The sequence below is a fragment of the Microtus pennsylvanicus genome, chromosome 2 (genome assembly GCF_037038515.1).
Source record: "Microtus pennsylvanicus isolate mMicPen1 chromosome 2, mMicPen1.hap1, whole genome shotgun sequence".
Lineage (NCBI taxonomy): Eukaryota > Metazoa > Chordata > Mammalia > Rodentia > Cricetidae > Microtus > Microtus pennsylvanicus.
Genome location: NC_134580.1, coordinates 137,956,058 through 137,977,021, shown reverse-complemented (window position 1 = coordinate 137,977,021; position 20,964 = coordinate 137,956,058). Strand labels below are relative to the sequence as shown.

Here is a 20,964-nt window from a genome sequence, read left to right as displayed (position 1 = left end):
GCGGCTGCAGCCTCAAGGCTTGAGCAGGCCAGTGATGGAACCCTTTTCCTCAATGTTTGAACGCCCTTGCTATGAGAGGTAGCTTGTGCCCAGGCTCCATTAAGTAGGGCTGGAGATATATGACATGCTAAAAGAAGTCACTGAACTGGGCTTCTGGGAAACTCTTTAATGGTGTCCTTTTGTAACCCACTCCTGTCCCATCCCTCTTTTCTCTTGCTTAGAACACAAAGGTGGTTATGGTATCAGCAACCATGTTGTGATCATGTAACCCCAATATTCAAAGCTATTTTACTTTGGATCTAAAGGTTCCCCTGTCCAGCTGATGGGGTTTTAGTATATGATTGGGTCACGGGGGCCCAGGCTTCATCGGTGATTTAGTCCATTCATAGATTCATATGGCATGGAGAGGTGGTGGAAAGGTAACTAAAACGTGGGCCCTGCTTGGAGGATGTCTGTCACTTGGGACATAACTCCGAGGGTAAATCTTATTTCCAGCCCAGTCTTCTATTTCTGCTTCCTGGTAGGAAGAAAGTGAGCAGCTTTTTCCTGCCACTCCTTTCACCGAGGTGACTCAGCTTTGCCTAAAGGCCACAGCAACGGGACCAGCCAGCCGTGGGCGGAAACCTCTGAAGTGGTGAGCCCGACGAGATCCTCTTTCCATTACCTTTCTTGGATATTTTGTCACAGCAGCAGCAACAACAACAACAGCCACCAAACACAGGAGTCATTTCTCAAGAAGAGCAAATCAGAATGACAGACGGCTTGGTACTCGGTGACCTGTCCTGCCAGCCTGAGCCAGAACTCGGTGGCCTGTCCTGCTGGCCTGAGTGGGTACTCAGTGGCCTTTCCTGCCAGCCTGAGTAGATACTCAGTGGCCTGTCCTGCACTCTTTTTCATGTGACAGAAAGCACTTCCCTCTTCCTTGAGTCATTGAACTCATTGTGTCTTGCTGGCAGCAGAAGGTAGCCCCTGCAGGTGCCAGCTGGTCTTGGCAGATTTGCAAGTGCTTGTCACTTATGAGTCCAAGATGTTATCATCCTGTGCATAGGAAAATCCAAGGAATGCACTTGAGGTCCCAGAACTGCTGGCCATGGTGTCAGGGGTGCAGCCAATAGACTTGGACACAGCTTCCTGGGTGAACTCTGGGTCAAAGTGTTTCAAGTCAGCAGGTCCTTCCTGTAAGTAGAAGCCAAGGGTGAGAATGAGGCATAGTGACACAGACTTTTAGTCCCAACACTTGGGAGGAGAGACAGGTGGTTTTCTATGAGTTCGAGGCCAGCCTGGTCTACCTACATAAAGAGTTCCAGGACAGCCAGGGATACATAGACAGACCCTGTCTCAAACAAACAAAAACAAATAAACAAAACAACAAAAAAGGAGAAATGATAATAGATTCTCTACTTCCACTCCAGAGACAGACTATATACAACCATCTTTTTAATATGGGCCAGTAATGTGACTGGCTAATCAGATACTGCCAAATAAGTAAGCAAAGGCTTGAAAAGGGTACCTCAGAGGAGTTGTCTTTCTGGGTACCCTGAGGCCACCACATAGACAAACGCAGACTGGCTTGATGGAGGCAAAGAGGATTCAGGGAACAAACACGTGAGGTAATTCCAGACCACCAGCAGCAGCTCCTTTATTACTAACCACGGACCTGAGGGCTCCGCAGGAAGAGTTGAGCTCATCCACTCTAAAAACCCATAGAATCCAGGTAGAAGACTGTTGTTCAGTGGAGCGATGGCTCTGTCGCTAAGAGTGCTTGCTGCTTTTGCAGAGGACCCAAGTGTGTTCCCAGCAGCCTTCAGGAAGCTTACACAACTACCTGTAACTCCAGCTCCAGGGGATCTGATGCCCTCCTCTGCTCAGCTTGCACCTCTACCACACTCACCTGCACACACCTACCTACCTACACACACACACATAATTAAAAATAAATAAATAAATAAAATCTTTTAAAAGATTGTTATTTGAAGCCCCCTACTTTAGAGGGCAAGAGTAAACCTAGGCTAGTGTTTCTGCAGCAGAAAAGATGCTGCCCCGGGTTCTCGGACATAAGCAGGTGAGCAAGCGGTGGGAGGGCCTGCAGGTGTGCTTACAAGCAGGTCTTGGGCTGGGGAAACACACAAGCCACAGCTGCCAGCTTCTCAGGAGGGCCATAAGGTACAGTAGTCCGGCCCAGAGCTCAGTGTCTGGACCAGAATGTGAATCTCACCCATGACCCTTTGTTGGTTGTGTCGCTCTTGACAGCTCAATAGTTTCCAGTGTTTACAAATAAAGAATGTGGTGCTTTGTATAACGTGGTGCTTTGTATAATGTGTGTACAGTTTTTATCAAGGCAGAGGCAATGGGGGAGAAGGACAAGACACACACACACACACGAAACTGGTGCTAGCCACAGTAGTTCACTCTTGCAAACCCAGTACTCAAAATGCAGATGGATCAGCATGGTTTGAGGCCAGCCAGAGACACGGGGACAGTGAGATAGTATCTAGGATAGCCCAGTACAGAGTCTCACAAAAAAAGGGAAAAGAAATCTAGTGTCACATTCAAGGGCAGGAACTCCACAAAGGAAAAATACAAATAGGGAATGACAAATCCTGGCGGTATTCAGAAGTGGAAGAAAGTCTACCAACAGTGGTTTCCCTTGCCTGGTGAGACTCCCAGCCATTTCCCTGTTGCTGCTTCCAACTCCATTTTACACACTTCCTGCAAGAAATGCACATGTTTTTGTCACCAGAAAAAGGCTGTGTAGGAAAATCTTGAGCTGAAGGCTAGCCTGAGCTACTACCTCTCAGAAATAAACACTGTATCAGTTCTGTGGTGGGGTTACAGTCAGTGCTGGAGATGATGGAGCAGCCCACAGCTCAGCCTTCTAAGGCTGAGCCGGCCATCCCAGGGGCCAGGGTGGCTAGAGCCAATTCTCATTCTTGCTACTTTGGATGAGACTCTTGGCCCCTTCAGGTTCCCCAGTTGGCCTAGATCCTACCAGCCCTGGGAATCCAGAAACCAAAATCTGGAGAGATCCTTGTGCTCACTTACCACGTTTGGGTTGAAGGGTGGAGTTAGCCTCTTGTGGTACAGGTCATCCCAATTTATGGGACTGAAGAACACATGGTTCTTTATGTCGAGCTGCAGGGAGAAGACACTGGTCAGCAGTCTTCACCACAGCCACTCCCCAACTGGTGCCCACAACTGGCCACCAACTAGACAGAACTCAGCAGCTCTGGCTGGTTTGCTCAGCCCAGAGAGCATTCTGTTGACAGACAGCTCACTTCTGCATTATCCGAATCTAGATTTTCCCCTACAGCCACAGGTGCCTTCCACAGCTGGGGCTCAGCACCCACACCCTACCAGGCTCGGGCATCATGTCTGTGAACAAGACTGCAGAACTGGTTATCGGGGGAGAGGGTATGCAGGTGGAGATTGAAGACAGCCTCCCACCTCCACGCACATTAATCCATCCTGATTCTTTCAAAATACAAGCCAGAGAGATAGGATAAACCTGCTCACCAAAGACGACACAAGAAATAAAGCCCCGGGGGCTGGAGAGATGGCTCAGAGGTTAAGAGCATTGCCTGCTCTTCCAAAGGTCCTGAGTTCAATTCCCAGCAACCACATGGTGGCTCACAACCATCTGTAATGGGGTCTGGTGCCCTCTTCTGGCCTGCAGACATACACACAGACAGAACATTGTATACATAATAAATAAATAAATAAATAAATAAATAAATAAATAAATAAATATTTTTTTAAAAAAAGAAAGCCCTAAGCCAGGTGGTTGTGGCACACGTCTTTAATCCCAGCACTTGGGAGGCAGAGGCAGGCAGATCTCTGTGAGTTCAAGACCAGCCTGGTCTACAAGAGCTAGTTCCTGGACAGGAACCAAAAAAGCTAAGGAGAAACCCTGTCTCAAAAAATAAAAAAAATAAAAAAATAAAAAAGAAAGAAAGAAAGAAAGAAAGAAAGAAAGAAAGAAAGAAAGAAAGAAAGAGAAAGAAAGCCCTAAGAAGAGCTGTAGGTTCCCAGGGACTCAGAAGTGAGGAACGAGTCCTGGGCATGGTTGCATGGTTTTCTGCTTTGTTTCTAAACTGCCTTTCCTCCCTCTGTCTGTTTCACGTTGAACAATTCTCCAACACTTTGTGTCAGTATTGCCTCTCAGAATTTAATTTCTGTGAACACAAAACTTGTCTCAAGAGTCACAGGCACGCGTGCTCTAAGATGCAAACTCCTCTCTGGAAAGAAGGGATCTGTCTTCGCAGAAGCCCAGATCAGATCTTTAAGCCAGATAGGGAAACAGGCAAATAAGCCAAAGTGGTTACCACACATCACAATACCTGGCATGGCGATCTTTTCAGTGTATATAACGCTTGTTATATGACACACATGGATCAAAAAGCTGTGCTACCCACAGAATGGGGGTGGGCAGCCCTGGAGTCTATCCATTAGCTGCTGAGGCCATCTGGACTACAGCCACCATCTCCTCATTTAAGACAGGGTCTTACTATGTAACCCTGGCTGGCTTGGAACTCACTTTTCAGACAGGCCGGTTTAAAAACTCACAGAGAGCCGGGCGATGGCGGCGCACACCTTTAATCCCAGCACTCGGGAGGCAGAGGCAGGCGGATCTCTGTGAGTTCGAGACCAGCCTGGTCTACAGAGCTAGTTCCAGGACAGGCTCCAAAGCCACAGAGAAACCCTGTCTCGAAAAACCAAAAATAAATAAATAAATAAGTAAATAAATAAAAATAAAATATAAATAAAACTCACAGAGAGCTGCCTGCCTCTGCCCCATGTGGAGGTCAGAGAACAACTTTTGGGAGTCAGTTCTCTCCTTTCACCGTGTGGATCCTGGGGATCAAACTCAGGTTGTCAGACTTGACAGCAGTCACCTTACACCCAAACTATCTTGCTGTCCCTGAAATGATCCCACACTGAGTAATAAATAAGATTTTTTTGTTTGCTTTGTTTTTTGAGAGAGGATGTCTCTCTGTAATAACTCTCACTGTCCTGGAAGCTGATCTCATTTTGTAGAACAGGCTGGCCTTGAATTCACAGAGATATACTTGCCTCTGCTTCTGCCTCCCAAACTTTGGGATTAAAGGTGTGTGCCACCACGCCAGGTTTAAGATTATTTTTTAAACTGATGCTTTAATCTTTTTGTTTAAACATGTATGTGTCAGAACAGGAATGAAAAGAACAGACAGACTATGAAGTCTATGACTTACTTATTCCCATTCTCATGTGTCTAGCCAGGGGTCTGGCAAAGTGAATTGCTCAGGTATTTGTGAAAAGCAAGATACTTATGCAGTTTCTCTGCACAGAAGCAGGAAGAAGCTTCCTCTGCTCAGCAAAGACATTCTGCTTCTTGCCATTCTCCTCCTTGTGCAGGACTGGTACATATGCTGTGCCTACGGCTGGAACACCTCCATCCAATTCTTTGCATGGCTCCCCATATTCGAAGTTCAGCTTGTTACGTCTTTAGAGAGGACCTGCCTGGCCATGCCAGTGTGAAACAGCACTGTCCCCATACTGTCTGTCTCTGCTCATCATTTATTTCCTTCCTGAAGCTTGTCACACTTTGTGATCCTTGTACAGAATCTCTGGTTTTTGTCAGTCTCCTTCGACCTTCAAGCTTAATCGCGTCAGAGACCCAGGCTATTCAACCCTCAGCACCTACCTCAGTGCTGGGCCAAAATAAGAATCCTGCAAATATTGGTTGCCTAAAAACTGTATTTAAAAAAAAAGGAGTCAGGGGTGGGAAAGATGGTTCAATTGGTAAAGTGCTTGGCAGATAGGCAAGAGGACCTGAGCCTGAATTCCTGGCACCTACGTAAAAGCTGAGAATGATGGCATATTCTATAAACTCAGAGCCAAGGAGGCAAAGACAGGCTAGCCAATCAGTTAGTGCCAGGTTCCGTGAGAGACCCTGTCCCAAGAAATAAAGTGGACAACTGAAGACATTTGACATCAACTTCTGACCTCTAGACACACACATATAGACATATATCACATACAAAAAGAAGACACATACACATATACAGACAGACAGACAGAGACAGAAATAGACACAGAGTTCAACTGGCAGAAAGGAGTAAAGTGGACAACTGAAGACATTTGACATCAACTTCTGACCTCTAGACACACACATATAGACATATATCACATACAAAAAGAAGACACATACACATATACAGAGAGACAGACAGACAGAGACAGAAATAGACACAGAGTTCAACTGGCAGAAAGGTCATTTCTAGGGAAATGCACCAGCAGCTCCTGGCTTTAGAGGGCAGCAGAAGGCAGGTGCTTCTGAGCTGTCCCTGCAGGAAGGGACCTGTGTTCTTCTGCTTGGTCACTTACAAAGTCTTCCTTGGAGCCCAACCGCTGCTTCTTGTCCTTGTGGAGAAGGCCTTGCAGGAGGTCACAGGCGGCCACTGTCCGGCCTCCAGGGATCTGTAGTGGCTGGTGCAAAATATTCTCATACATCTGGGCCACATCTTTGTTGAAGAAGGGGGGCTAGGGAGACAGGGAGAGAGGCTGGGGATTCAGTCATGAGTCCACGGAAAGGGGTCTCATCAGGGAGGGTTAGAGCAAGCTCGATAGCCGGGAGTATGTGGCCAGACTGTGTCCAGTACCACAGCTTGTGGGGCACATGGGGAGAGAAAGGACCTCCAGGCTTCCAGCACGGGATAGAGGATTGCTGAGAGAGCCACAGGCTTTGCACACCCACAGGAGGCTCCCGAATGTCTTTTCTCTTCCCCTCTCCCCTTCAGCATTTCTTCCTGGCCTCATAGCCATCTTCTGCCAGAGGCTATGGGTTGGCAGACAAGGCTAGGGACCACTGAACCACACAGCTAAGAAAAGAGCTGGACTCTAAATTACACTCACAATCTATCTCTCTTTGCTTCTCCTCCATTTCCTCCGCCCACTGGTCATTCCGAACCCTCAGTGCTTACTCCTTTGACAACATGCCATGCTGGAGAATCCAGCCCAGAGGAAAGTCAACCTCAGGCAGGTCCACACAGGCTTCCACTGAAGCATACAGTCCAGGACAGCTCTCAATCTACTAATGGGACCCTTCAGCCTCAGTTTCCCTCTTAGTACAACAAAAGTAATTACGCTCTGCAATAGAGGGTGTGTTTTACATATAAACTGTGAAAATTACCCTATTTAAAAGAGATATTCATTTCTCATATCCACTTTGGCCTCATCGTTCCTTCCCAGGGTAGATGGCTAGCTCTTTAATTCCCTGTGCAAAACGAGAGTAAGCCACATAAAATGGGGGCCATCCTCAGCTGTCCCAAGCCACATGTACCCTGTAGAGACATCTCTGTCCACTCACCAGGCCATGAAGCATCTCATAGAGGACCGCCCCTAAGCACCACCAGTCCACTGCTCGATCGTAAGGCTCTTGACGAAGCACTTCGGGGGCCAGGTACTGTTGGGGGAAGCATAGTTATTTGAGGATGCCAGGATTGTTTCTGTGTCTGTAAAGAAGGCACTCGGAGGGGGTTGCTACCACTGTCACTGTTTCACAGCTTCTCCTGTGGTCATTAGCATCCATTCACAGAGGCCAGTTTGGTGACAGGCCCTTTACAGTGCACTGGGGACAGACAGGGGATCAGGTGAGACAGCCCTGTACAATCGTGCACATTGTACGTCACACAGGAGTACCAGTCAGGGGGTAAAGGAAGCTACAATCAGTCTATGATGTGCTCACCAAGCCAGCATGGTAATTCAGAAGCACGGCATGCCTTCTTGTTTGCACATGGTCACCTATAGGCTCTCTGTGTCCTAGCGCTGGGAAAGCCCTGGTGACACCTCACAGCATAGTGGGGTGACAATGGGGCAAAGCTAAAGGAATGGGTCTATGGAAGGGAAGAGAATCATACAGCCCTGAGCCCTCTTCAGTGTGTGGGCCCAGGCAGAGCACCTGATCTGCCAGAACTTAGACTTCCTTATCCTTAAAACAGAAACACAGTCGGAGTGGTAGCTGGAGAGATGGCTCGGTTGGTTAACGCGTGCTGTATAAGCATGAGGGCCTATGTCCAGATCCCCATCAGTCACGCAAAAGCCAGGTGAGATGGCTCACATATGTAGCCCCAGTGATGTGGGGTAGTGGTGGGGAGATAAGCAGACCCCTGGATCAGTGGCCAGCCAGCCTACTCAAATCAATGAACTCCAGGTTCCTTTCGAGACACCGTGTCAAGATATAACGTGGAAAGTGTTTACGGAAGATACCTGACATCAACCTCTGGCCTCCATGGGCATGCATGCGCACATGAACCTGTCCACATTCACATGAACATGTGTACATACTACACACACACACTAAATAAAAATGGGGACATGGGAACAAACATAGGTCTGTGTGCCTGGCGCTCAGAGGTGGCAGTCATGGAAGAAGGGATGTCTCTGACGTGAGTAACAATTCTGTAGCCCCTACTCCCTAGAGCTAGTGACACCCACTGAAGGCACTGTTGTCAGGCTTTGGGGTCAGCTTTATCCAGTGGACAACCCCCGCACAAACACAGACAATGGTCCCCTCTGGGAGAGGGTACCAGGCCATTGGGTCCCTGAGTACCAACTGGCAGATGCCGCCTGAGGGTCCAGGCACAGCTCGCAGGCTGATGGAGACATAGGGCGACTCTTAAGTCCTGATCCAGACTAACAGGGAGGCGCTGCTCGGCTTTGCATCCTCAGGCCTCTGCCCCCTTCAGGCCTAAGGCCCAACTCAAAACTGGTGGGAGTTCAAGGAAAGGTTTTAAATGCAAGGCAGGTCAGATAGACAAGTGAATTCCTGCGCAGACATGCAATCCTTGTTTATTTGTTTGTTTGTTTGTTTATTGTGATGCTGGGGTTAAACTCAGGGCCTCATGCGCACCAGGCAACCACACTACCACTGAGCTATACTACCGGTCCTAATGTTTTCTATTTTGAGGCACTTTCTTACAATCTTCACACCTCATCCTCTCAGTCAAGAGAAGTAAGGGGATTACAGAAATCTACAAATTTTAACCTGCTAGACTCTCTGTCTGAAAGAGGGAGGCACATTTATGTTTAACGATTACAAGCCCTGACCTTAACTCTCAGGCCATGCTCTCCTGGTCAAGCACTTGGCCCTGTGGAGCAGTGCTGTCCCACACAGCGGCCTCTAGGCACATGTTGTCATTGAACAATTGCTTTTGCAGAGGATGGAGGTTTGGGGTCTAGCTGGGCATGTGAGCATATGCTTTTAATCCCAGCACTCAGGAGGTAGAGGCAGGTGGATCTCTGAGTTCAAGGCCAGTCTGGTCTACAAAACAAGATCCAGGACAGCCAGAGCGGTTACACAGAGAAACCCTGTCTCAAAAAAACAAAAAAGAAGAAAAGAAAAGTAAAGAAAAGAAAGATTTGGCTCTATTGAAATGTGGCCAATCACAGCTGATGTGTACTATAAATGTAAACTATATTCACATGCTAGATTATAATATTAATAGTTCATTATTTCAACATTGTTACATTTATTTTGTATATATTGTGTATGCACATGCACATGTGTGTACACATGCTACAGCATGCATATGAAGGTCAGAGGACCTATTTGGAAAAATTAGTTCTGTCCTTTTACCATGTGAGTTCTAGGCATTGAACACACACAGGCCCTTAGACCTGGTGGCAAGTGTTCTTACCCACTAAGCAGTTTTGACAGTCCTATTTCACAATTATATACTGATTATGTATTGAAATGTGAGGTTTGAGATATATTGAGTTAAATAAAATACATTGTTAAATTAGTTTCACCCATTTTTTTCCCCTCCACACACACAACCCAAGACAGGATCTAACTATGTAGGCTTGGCTGGCCTGTAACTTGTTATCTATGCCAGGCTAGTCTCGAACTCACAGAGATCTTCCTGCCTCTGCCTTCCAAATGCTGGGATTAATGTCTGGCATCACCTGTTTCTTTTTACTTTGTGCATGTGTGCATGTGTGCATGTATGTTTGCGTGTGTGCATGTATGTGTGTGTGTGTGCATGTATGTGTGCATGTGTTACTGGGAACCAAACCTAGGGCCTTGACGAATGCTCTATCATTTATCTACAGACCGCAGTCCTGTCCTTACTTTTCTTAAAGATTTATTATTTAATTTTATTTTTTGGGTGTTTTGCCTACGCATGTGTCACATGTGTGCAGTGCCCACAGAGACCAGAAGAGGGTGCCAGATCCTCTGAAACTGGAGTTACTGTGGATTGGCTGTGAGTTGCCATGTGGTTGCCAAGACCTGATTCCTGATCTTATGCAAGAGCAACAAATGCTCTTAACTGCTGAGACAGCTCTTCATCCCTGTCTACACACACACACACACACACACACACACACACACACACACACACACACACACGATTTATTTCAATTTTATGTGCATGGTGTTTTGCTTGTACCTCTTGCATGCAGTATCCATGGAGGCCAGAAGAGGGCATTGAATCCGTTGGAACTGGAGTTCTAGACAGTTGTGAGCTGAGGTGTGTAAATTGGGAACCAAACCCAGGTTCTCAGGAAGAGCAGCCTGTGCTCTCAAGCACTGATATCTCTCTCTCCAGCACATCTTTTTACTTTTTAATGTAGTTGCCTAGAACGCCTGAGGCTCTGAGTTCAACCTCCATCTATTTGGTTTTGGTCTCATGAAGTCCCAGCTGGCCTGGGTCCTACTGTATAATTGAGTCTGGCTTCAAACTCTGATCTTCCTGTCCCCATCCCCAAGTGCTTGGGATTACAGGCGTGCAACCCCACATTTAGTGGTAGCTTGCCCATGCCCGCTGGGCAGCCGTAGAATTCACTAGAGGTAGCTGGGTGCCCACCGTTCCAAATGCTGGTTCCTTGACACTTATGAGGAGATGAGGGCTCAACTTAGGGCTGACTCAGGGAAGAGCTTGAGAGGATGGAGTGAGGCCTCGCTGCTGTAGCCTGGTGGCTTTATTTAGGGGCTGTGGCGTCAGCCACTTACAGCCTGTCTTCTCTATAGGTCCTCCACATACCTCAGGAGTGCCACAGAAAGTAGACGTGGTCTCCTCGGGCTCCACACATTCCTTGCAGAGGCCAAAATCTGTCAGAACCACGTGTCCCTGTGGGAGAGAGACAACAGGAAGGGTTAGTGGTCAAAGGTCAAATGCCACACCTTAGAGAAACGGCTGTGTGGTACGGAGAGGAGACACAGGCTGCATGCCTTCTGTAGACTCAGGGTTCCTGGCCCGGATACCAGGAGATCTCGGGGCACAGGCTGGGACCATGACATCATGACTCTGGGCCGTGCTTACAACAGTGGCAACTCCAGGGTGTTCTTTCTGGGTAGCAATGCTCTAGATAGAGGGCTGAGGACTGAGAAATCAAGCCCACCAATGTCAACTGGGCACGAGGATGGAGAAGATAGACAGGTAGAGGGCTATCAGACTTTAGGTACTGCTGAGGGCAATCCTCACTGCTGGGCCTGTACCGCTGTCCAAAGCTGTGCTGCCCTCTAGAGGGCAGTCCACAACCAGCAACTGAGCAAGAGGGGCTGTGAAGACCCAAATCTCAGTCAACTCATCACCATGCATGGTAAGAGCCATCTGTCCTGAGGGCATCCGTCCTGTGAGATGTCCTGAGGCCTCTCTTGCAACCACGGTGCAGTGACACCTCTCCCTCTGCCCCACCCTATTTTTATCCCCCTTAGAGTTGTACCACTCTCCATCTTGGGGTCTGTCTCCAGGGAATCAGGAAACATGGAAGGTCTACAGAGCCGCACCTACCAACCCTGCCCCCCGCCACCACCGCCACAGGCCAATATAACTATATCTGCACTGACATTTGTACCTGTGTGTGGTCTCCTGTGCACATTTATATACACAGATATGTGCATGAGCACATATGTACACATGCACACACGAATGTATGTTACCATATGCATACATGTATAATGCATAATTACCAATGTACACAGACCATGGCTGAGGGGCACAGATTTGAGCTGCATGTGGGCACGGGCACACACACACACACACACACACACACACACACACATACATCACACCACACCACACACCTGGCAATCCAAGAGAATGTTTTCTGGCTTCAAGTCTCTGCAGAAAATAAGAGAAAACAGCCATTTATTGAGTGAATTGGGGACTAGGGTCCTAGCAGGAGAAACTCCCGGAAGCTCCCACAGATGAATAAGTAAAGCTAGATATTTGACTCTTGAAAGGAGGACACGTCAATCCAAAATAAGAGCCCTCCTCGGTCAAAGGACCCAGTTCACTGGGGCCTCATGGCTCACACCATCCCTGCCTGGTGGAGCCAAAGGTCCTGACACAGAGCACGAGCCAAGAGCAGGCCTCACCTGTAAATGATGTTGAGGGAGTGTAGGTAGCCAATGGCGCTGGCCACCTCTGCAGCGTAGAACCGGGCCCGGGGCTCCAGGAACCTGCGTTCCCGCTGCAGGTGGAAGAAGAGCTAGGAGAGAGGACAGTGAGATGGTGGCTGGATTCCAGGTCCTAGATCACAAGACAGGGGCCTTCAAGACCCTCGACTCTGCGCAGACCAGTCACCTAGGCTTAGCTGAGGTGTACTTGACAGGAGAGACTGCATGCTGACCCCACCCCTCAGGGCGCTTGTGCTTTCCCTGTCTTTGGTCAGCATAATTAAGCAGCCACTGTCTTCCAGGCTGCAAGCCAGGCTCTTTTATAACTCCTGCTTAATCCTCATGACCACCTTCAAGATCTCAGCTGTGACGCCAGTTTCATGTCTAAGGAGGAGGAGGAGCTAAATGATTTGTCTAAGGTCCCACATCTCAGAGTTGACAGAGCTGGAATTTGAAACCAGGTAGTTCAAGACATACTTTGTGGGGGGAGAGCTGGGGAGGGAGTTGGAAGGGGTATATCCTATGAACCCAGATTGACCTTGAACTTAATCCTCCTACCTCTGTACCCCAAGTGTTGGGATTATGGGTGTGAGGCACCACACCCAACAAAAATGTGCTTTTCCTCCAGCCCAAACATTAGGATGCCACACTGAGCTCAGCTCTAGATCTTTCTGTTTGGTCTGCTTTGTTGTTTGCAAAGTCATCATTTAGGGATGTGCAGGATAAAACCTCCCCTGTTGGACTCATGCTGAAAAATATTTGGTTATAGGCCAAATCTGGTGCAATTGAGGAAAGCCCCTATTAAATTTTACCCCTTTGTTCAGTAAGACAAAGCAAAGTCCAAGATGGTGCCTACTTTGTCCCTGTGCTGCTTTGGGGTTAGCAGGTGGCTCAGGTCTCTACTTAGGACAGTGACATCAGGTGGTTAAAGTGCAAGGATAAAGACCCGAGTCCAGGTCCCCAGAGACCAATATAAATGCCAGAAGAGCATGGCTGCCCACCTGTAATTCCAGCCTCGGAAGGTAGAGACGGGATCATGAGAGCAAGCTGGCTAGCAAGACTAGCTACACTGTCAAGCTCTGGGTTTGGTTGGGAGACTCTGATTTGATGAAAAAGACGGAAGGAAAGCTGAAGATAACTCTTGACATCATCAGCCTCTGGCCTCCATGTGCAAACAGACATGCACCTACACGTTTGCCCCTCACATAAAAATAAGGCGTATATAATACATATACATGGAAACAAAAAAGATGATAGTGATGGGCCTGGGCCTGTGGCCTGGGTGTGGGAAATGGAAGCACTGGGAATAGTGACCACACATTTCTCTTGGTAGAGACCTTTCCTGGGGTCTCTGAAAGTAAGTATGAGCCACCTTGCCTAGGAAACACTCCTACAATATCAGGAGTAAAAGGGACCTGGTGTAGACTGGGTTGTCTTGAGGAACGCCTTACTGAGTCTACCAAGTGGCTCTGTTGTAGGGGTTCAGTGAGATCACTCTGGAGTGGGGTACGCAGTGGACACACGGGAGAGCAGCTCCCCTCCTGAGGTCCACTCACCTCTCCTCCGTTGACATAGTCAAGCACGAAGTAGAGCTTCTCAGGGGTCTGGAAGGAGTAGCGCAGGCCCACGAGGAAGGGGTGGCGCACATTCTTCAGTAGCACATTGCGCTCTGCCATGATGTGGTTCTGCTGTGGAGACACACAGACGGGTCCGCGTCAGAGTCGAGGACAGCCCCTTTCATTCCCGCGTAGTCAGGTGACCTTGCTTATAGATGTGTCCTGCCCAAGGCTTTTTCCTGCCCCAGCTCAAATACCCACATTGGCTCTCTATTGCCCCCAAGCCAGGCCTAGGCTCCTTGTCTAGTACCTGAGCCTCACCCCAGTCACTCATACTAGTGGAACCTCCGAAATCCCTGCCCCAGGGGACAGGCAAAGCATTCACTATGACAGGATGACTGAGTACCAGGGAAACTCTCTAGGAAAAAAACATCACACAGTACCTATACTCATGTCTTTGGTTGTTGGTGGCTGTTTTACTCGATTTACTCTTTTGACTTTTGTGGGGAGCCCACCATCCAGGTCCCAACTGAAACACACGGAAGCTTATTATTTCTTATGAAGACCCGGTCTTAGCTTGGCTTGTTTCTATCCAGCTTTTCTTAACTTAAATTATCCCCATCTATCTTTTACCTCTGGACTTTTACCTTTCTCTATTTCTGTATACCTTTTCTTTCCTTCTTACTCCGTGTCTGACAATGTTGCTGAGTAGTTGGCCCCTGAAGTCTCCCTCCTTCCTCTCTTATTCCTTGATCATTTTTTCTCTCTTTTTTCTCCTTCTATTTATTCCCTATGTCTGCCAGCCCTACCTATCCTTTCTCCTGCCTCACCACTGGCCATTTGGCTCTTTATTAGACCAATCAGTTGTTTTAGAGAGGCAAAGTAACACAGCTACACAGAGTTAAACGAAAGCAACATAAAAGGATGCTACACTTCTTTGCATCATTAAACAAATATTTCACAGCATAAACAAATACAACACACCTTAATATTCTCCAACATTTGATCCTGCTATTTTATCCACCTGGACAGCCCCCACCCCCCGTGCATGTGTGCGTGCGTGTGTGCATGCGTGTGTGTGTGTGTGTGTGTGTACAAGAAGTTGATGATGGGTGTCTCCCTCCACCAAGCTCTCCACCCTATTCTTTGAGGCAGGGTCTTTCACTGGATCTATAGCTTATTGACTGCGGTAGTCCAGCCAGCTAGCAAGCTGGAGAGATCCTTCCTCTCCATCTCTACAGCACTGAGATTAGAGACGCATGCTGCCATGCTTAGCTTTTTTATGTGAGTTCCACAGGATCAAACTTAGGTCCTCATGCTTACACAGAGAGCACTATGTCATTCTAGCCATCTCTCTAGCCCCAGACACCCCGCCTTCTTTTCAAACTATCAGAATGTTGTTTACTGTCAGGGTCAGTTCAAGACCTCCCCTCCTTGTTGGCATGGATCACTCTGTCTCCTGAGTAGTTTGACTTGATATTTTATCCTCTCTGTCCTTCTAACAGTATTGAAGGGATTCAAGTTGCTGAGGCATCTAGAGATCCAAACTTGCTGTGTAATAATCCTTCTGCACACTGTGTGAATATACGCCACTATGATTGGTTTAATAAACAAGCTGAGTTACCAATAGCTGAACAGGATAAAGTTAGGTAGGAAAGCCAAACTGAGAATGATGGAATGAGGAAGGGCAGAGTCAGAAGAGGTGCCAGCCAGCCAGAGAATGAGCTGGAGACACAAAATGGGATAGAGGTAAAAGCCATGAGCCTCAGAACAGCACATAGACTAATAGAAATGTGTTAAGTTGTAAGAGCTAGTTAGTAACAAGCCTGAGCTAATGGCTGAGCATTTATAATTTATATTAAGTCTCCAAATCAGTTATTTGAGAAGTGGCTGCCTGTGGGTGGGACAGGAAAATGCTACCTACACAAGCTGGCCAGGCTGAAGGGGCCTTTTAAGAGGCTGCGCTATGAGCCCATGGTGTGCTCCTAGAGGGAGCAGAGAGCTGGTCCATTTGTGAACCTGTTAACTGGAAGCTAGAGACCTTCTCATCCTCCAGAAAGCTCCTAGGGAGATGGCTTGGCCTGCCTTCCTCTAAAAAGGTTAGAATCCAGTGTTCCAGCTGGACTTCCTGAGCTGCCCCCACTGGACCTCTTGGGAAGCCATGCTAGGCTGGGGATGAAGATGCAGGAGGGGAAGTGAGCCTTCCCGAGTTCTGGTACCTCTTTGCTCTTCAATATGGACTTCTTCTGTAGCACCTTCACTGCGTAGAAGGCTCCGTCAGACTTGCGCTTGGCCAGTAGGACCTGAAGAAAAGTACAGATATAAGACATCAGGGATGATGGGTTCCCCTAGCAGCTCCAATCCATTCTGCATGTATGTTGCACACCAGACTTCTTTTTGCATATGCTAATGGAGACCACAGGCAGATGACTCCAGAAAGCTCTCCTTGCTTACCTTCCCATAGTTCCCTTTGCCAATGACCTTGAGGAAGTCGAAATCTGTGGGTCGGGCACTGTGGACCGGAGAAGAACAAGGATCAGCATTTGGAAGCTCAGGAAGCTCGGTCTCTGGTTCATTTCAGAGCTGAAAAGTGCAGGTGGCCTTGCAGGAGCCTCCTGGCCCCCCTCCTGAAGAATATTATGTCTTACAGCCTAAAGGAGCTCAGAAGACGGAACCTCACACACCTCCCCCTACACCCACTCCCGGCTCACAGACCAGTTATTACCAGGAGGAACAATCAGGTACATGGTACAGAAGGCAGTCTCCTTCATCCCTGCCCACCCCCACTCCCAGCCAGGAGAAGGCGGAGAGCTGCTGACAGAGAAGATGTTTGGGGTCATTCCAGGTAGAGAGGGCTCGGCCTGGGCCAAAGCTGGGAAGTTAATGAGAGATGAAGCTGAGCAGGCACAGGCTTAGAAGGATTCTGTTCCAGCGGGCAAAGGCTTTGTGTACACCATGGACCCTGGATTTTATTTCTAGAGCAAAGAGAACCAGCCATGGGACAGCTGGGTAGGAATTTTGTCTTAGAAAACAGAACTCACTTGGGGTTAGCGGATGGTCCCAGGTTGATGTTCCCATTGGCCCTAGAGGGCTGAAGACATTTCAAGAAAGAGGCAATGAAGATCAGCAAGCTTCCTCCTCTTCCTTTGGCCTAGGCTCTGATTCTGCCAACATCACTAACTAGCTCACCTTCCCATCTCCCTCCTTTCCTTTATTGGCTTTCCTCTCTGTACCCACCCACTCCTCCGTAGCCACCCCTCCTCCATCCAAGCACTCATGTCACACTAGCTTCTAAAGACCATCATGGCAATTAAGAAAAGAGAACTGACACCAGAGAGGAGTTGTCCAGGGCCTTACATGTGGCCAACGTGGGATTTGAAATATTTTCCCAACCAGTGTCGTGTTTTGTTTTTCCTAACCAAATCTACTTCTGATAGCTCCCTGCCAGATCTCTCTTCAATGTTCTTTGCAAATGGCCAACTCTGTGAGTTCACAGTAACCTGACAGATACAAATTCTGGTTGAAGGCCCACAGGGCTGGCTGGGATCCCTACAGATTTCCTCAGCCTTAGGAGGAAGTGGGTCTCTGGTGCAGGGGGCTGGGTGTTGGAAGACTGCGAACCACTCACCTGTGGGCTAGGAACTCCAGCTGGGCTGGAGGCCATTCTGTAGCTGTGATGAGGCAGGCTCTGGAGGTACTGGGAAGACCAAGAGTGACAGATCTTGGCCCCCAGGCTGGGCTGCCCTCTTTCCCACCTTCAACTTCTGAGACAGCCTTAGCAGCTCTCACCCTAAAGACCAGAAGTCCATGCGTGGATGAGACAAATGACAGACAAAAGGCCAGACCCAGTCTTTCTCACCAAACAGTTCAGGAGGGATGGAGAAGGACAGCTAGAGTGGTCCCTGCCTAGCAGCATCTTTGCAAAGGCCCAAGACACCAGGATGGGAAGATTCTTGTGAATGATGGAAACTCCAGAACCCCAAGGTGGCCGGAGGAGGCAGGAGCCTCGTAGGCTTAAAGCTAAACATTTCCTTTTACTTCTCAGGGAGGCGCGGAGACCTTGAAAAACGCTTTATGTATTTTTGTTACTCTAATTTTTCAAACAGGGCCTTGCTCTGTGGTCCATGCTGGTCTTGAGCTTGCTGCATATCCTAGGTTGGCCTGGAACTGCCTTAACCTCCCAAACAGTGAGAACACTGAAGTGTGTTCCCACACATGATTTAGAACAGGACTTTCTTGACTCTTACTGTTTGTGGGTAGCCTGGGCTCTCCAGACTCACAAATTGCTGTAGGGATAAGTCCTGCCCCTTGGGGGGGGTGTTCGCCTCGGGCTAATGTTTGCCTATAAATTTGGCCAGCGTGCTCCCAGCTGTCCCTTCTGCTTTCCTGGTCTCCGCAGGAACGGTGGTTCTGTAAGTCCATTTCACCATTAAAGCTGTATATATATTTTTACACTCTGTCTGCATTCGTTTACGCCGTTACAAATTGCCATGTTGGCAACTGTGAATTCTTGTGGAAAGTCCCAGGATAAGCTCTGTGTTGATTCCAATCTTGCCTGGATACTCTCCTCAGGGTTCAGTGACAGTGACTACACTGGGACTTTGGATCCGAACCATGAAATCCCCCAAGGAGCCAGTGTCTGTGAGTTCAAATGATAGAAGGGGTGGGTAGCTGGTCTATGCAGCCAGCTCAGCACAATAGGAGAAGCCAACTGTCTAGGATTTGGTTCAGGGGCTTGGAGCCTCATCGGCTCTGTACCTCTCACAGGGCGTGGTGCAAATTATTCATTTAAAGACCCTGGTTTTGGTTGCTGTAGGACCTGGGCTAAATAGCTTGGCATCTCTTAGATCATCTTCTTTTCAGGAGGCACCACCCTGTGGCTGGGTGGGATACTGACACCCACTCACCTGTGGCCAGGAACTTCTACCAGGTCAGAGGCCACCCAGCTGAAAAAGTAGCATTAGTGGGAGTTCCCAGCTAGACTGATCTAGAGGCCTCCCACTGCCAAACTCCTGCAGAGCAGGCTATAGAATTCTAGCGGAGGGAGGTGTATCCTGGCCTCTCCGATGCATGCCAGGCTATGTTCCTACAGTCAGCCTGAGACACCACCATCCCTCCCATGGGTCCTGTGCCTAGTTCTGGCTGCCCGGGTCCCACATACCTATGCAGGCTGGGCAGAGGCCTCCGGGAGATGCAGCAGTTGGAGCCGAGCACAGGCCGTGGACAAGAGAGACTCTCTCTGTTCTCCCAACAAGAGCCAAGTGTCAGTGCCTGGTGCCCCCAGCACAGAGCTCAGAACTTCCAGCAGTGGCAGCAGCAAGGGGGCTGGTGATGTCACACAGATCGAGCAGTGGCATGGGAGACCTCTGTTCCTTAGGGGATGCTGTTTTCCCTAGGAAATGAGGGAAAGACCCTGGAGACCACTGGGAACTGTAAGAACGTGTGTGACTGTACGGGTTGGGGTATGTGCTCTCCGCAAGTATTTCGTGTAGAGTTGTGCTTTGGCATGTCTCTGGTGTGCCAGTATGGCTGCGGATTTCAGATATTTGTGTTGTGTGTGTGTGTGTGTGTGTGTGTGTGTGTGTGTAAGAATGTGTACATGTGCCGGGCAGTGGTGGTGCACACTCGCGAGGTAGAGGCAGGTGGATCTCTGTGAGTTTTAAGGCCAGCCTGGTCTACAGAGTGAGTTCCAGGACAACCAGGGCTCTCAGAGACACTCTGTCTCCAAAAATCAAAAAGACAAAAACAAGAAAGAAAGAAAGAAAGAAAGAAAGAAAGAAAGAAAGAAAGAAAGAAAGAAAGAACGAGCACATGTGTTGGTGTGACAGCATTGTATGTATGTGAGTCTGCATCTGTGCTGAGTTCATCATTGTTTTGCTGTATGATCGGTGGATGTAAAGTCCCAGACGACAGTGTGCCACTGTATAGTATATGTCGGCATGTATTGTATATATACATGGATATATGTATGTATATATATATATATATATATATAATGTTTGGTGTGAGTCTGCATGTGTTTATGTGTCTGTCTTCAGATGAAACTGTGTCTAGTAATACGTGCATGTGACATATGCATGCATAGGTCCATAGCTGTGTGTCTGTGTCCATACTGGTATGTGTTGGATAACCTGTGTGTGTGAACATGTGTATACACATATAGAAGGCTCATCAGTTAGAATCCAGGGTTCTATGCAGACTCTATATAGACCACCTGGTCTGGAGGAGAGGTCCCTGGTACCTGAGCTATGGCCACAGAGAACAACCCAAAACTGTGTAGGTGCTCCAGAGGAGCAGGAGCTGGCTCTCCATCCAGCTGGCCTTGGTCGTGGACTACGGAGCACTTGGCTACCTGGGTTTTCCCTATGGGCTCTTCAAGAGCTCACTCTTCTGACTCACTGTCCCTGAAGCAGGCCTGGCTGGAACACAGCTCTTCTGCTGTGTGAGAACTCATGCCTCAGGAGCTCCAGGCCCACAAAGTTCTGTCTGGCTGTGAGGTGTGCTGTTAGGTTATCACAGGGTCCGTTCCTCTATCAGAGGATCAGAAGGGGTTGGCAGGTGCTCTGAGCAAGGAAGGAATTCATGGGAGCAACAGAGCCCCTGTCTCCCTGGAGCTTTCTGTGCAGCTGTGCAATCACTCTAGCACAGAGGGGGTGGGTCAGGCGTGCTTTTTTTTGCTTTTGTTTTTTGTTATTTTGTTTTTTGAGACAAGGTTACTCTGTAGCTTTGCAGCCTGTCCTGGAACTAGTTCTAACTAGTTCTTGTAGACCAGGCTGGGTCAGGCATTCTTATAAACTAAAATTCATGGGACCTGGAGGTGTTGACCTAAGAACACTGCAGTAAACAGCATCAAAGTTTCATTTTCCCACAAAATAGAAATGTTGAACCCATACACAAGTCTGCAGGGTGACATGTTGACAAAACACACGTTCTTACCAAGAACATTTCTTTTCAATAACAAAAACCCATGGGATCTTCGGGGGGAGCAGCAGCAGGACTTTAGAAGAACAAGATAAAGGGACTAACAAT

General features: G+C 48.3%; 1 protein-coding gene across 2 annotated transcripts; it reads right to left on the bottom strand.

Moving 5' to 3' along the window:
* Positions 1–147: 147 nt before the first annotated feature.
* Sgk2 (serum/glucocorticoid regulated kinase 2) lies at positions 148–19,212 on the bottom strand. 2 transcript variants are annotated; one of them, XM_075963918.1, is made up of 13 exons: positions 19,097–19,212; positions 17,564–17,725; positions 16,977–17,026; positions 16,390–16,447; positions 16,155–16,238; positions 13,936–14,067; positions 12,359–12,471; positions 12,065–12,101; positions 11,022–11,108; positions 7,346–7,441; positions 6,364–6,519; positions 3,043–3,132; positions 148–1,176 (listed from the first exon to the last, which is right to left on the bottom strand). In XM_075963918.1, the coding sequence occupies exons 2-13, from the start codon at positions 17,597–17,599 to the stop codon at positions 1,015–1,017; spliced, it is 1,101 nt and encodes a 366-aa protein (XP_075820033.1). In that variant the 5' UTR covers positions 17,600–17,725; positions 19,097–19,212; the 3' UTR covers positions 148–1,014. The 2 variants fall into 2 exon arrangements, with proteins under 2 accessions (XP_075820033.1, XP_075820034.1); XM_075963919.1 differs by having other exon boundaries at positions 154–1,176; positions 13,936–14,064.
* Positions 19,213–20,964: the final 1,752 nt, after the last annotated feature.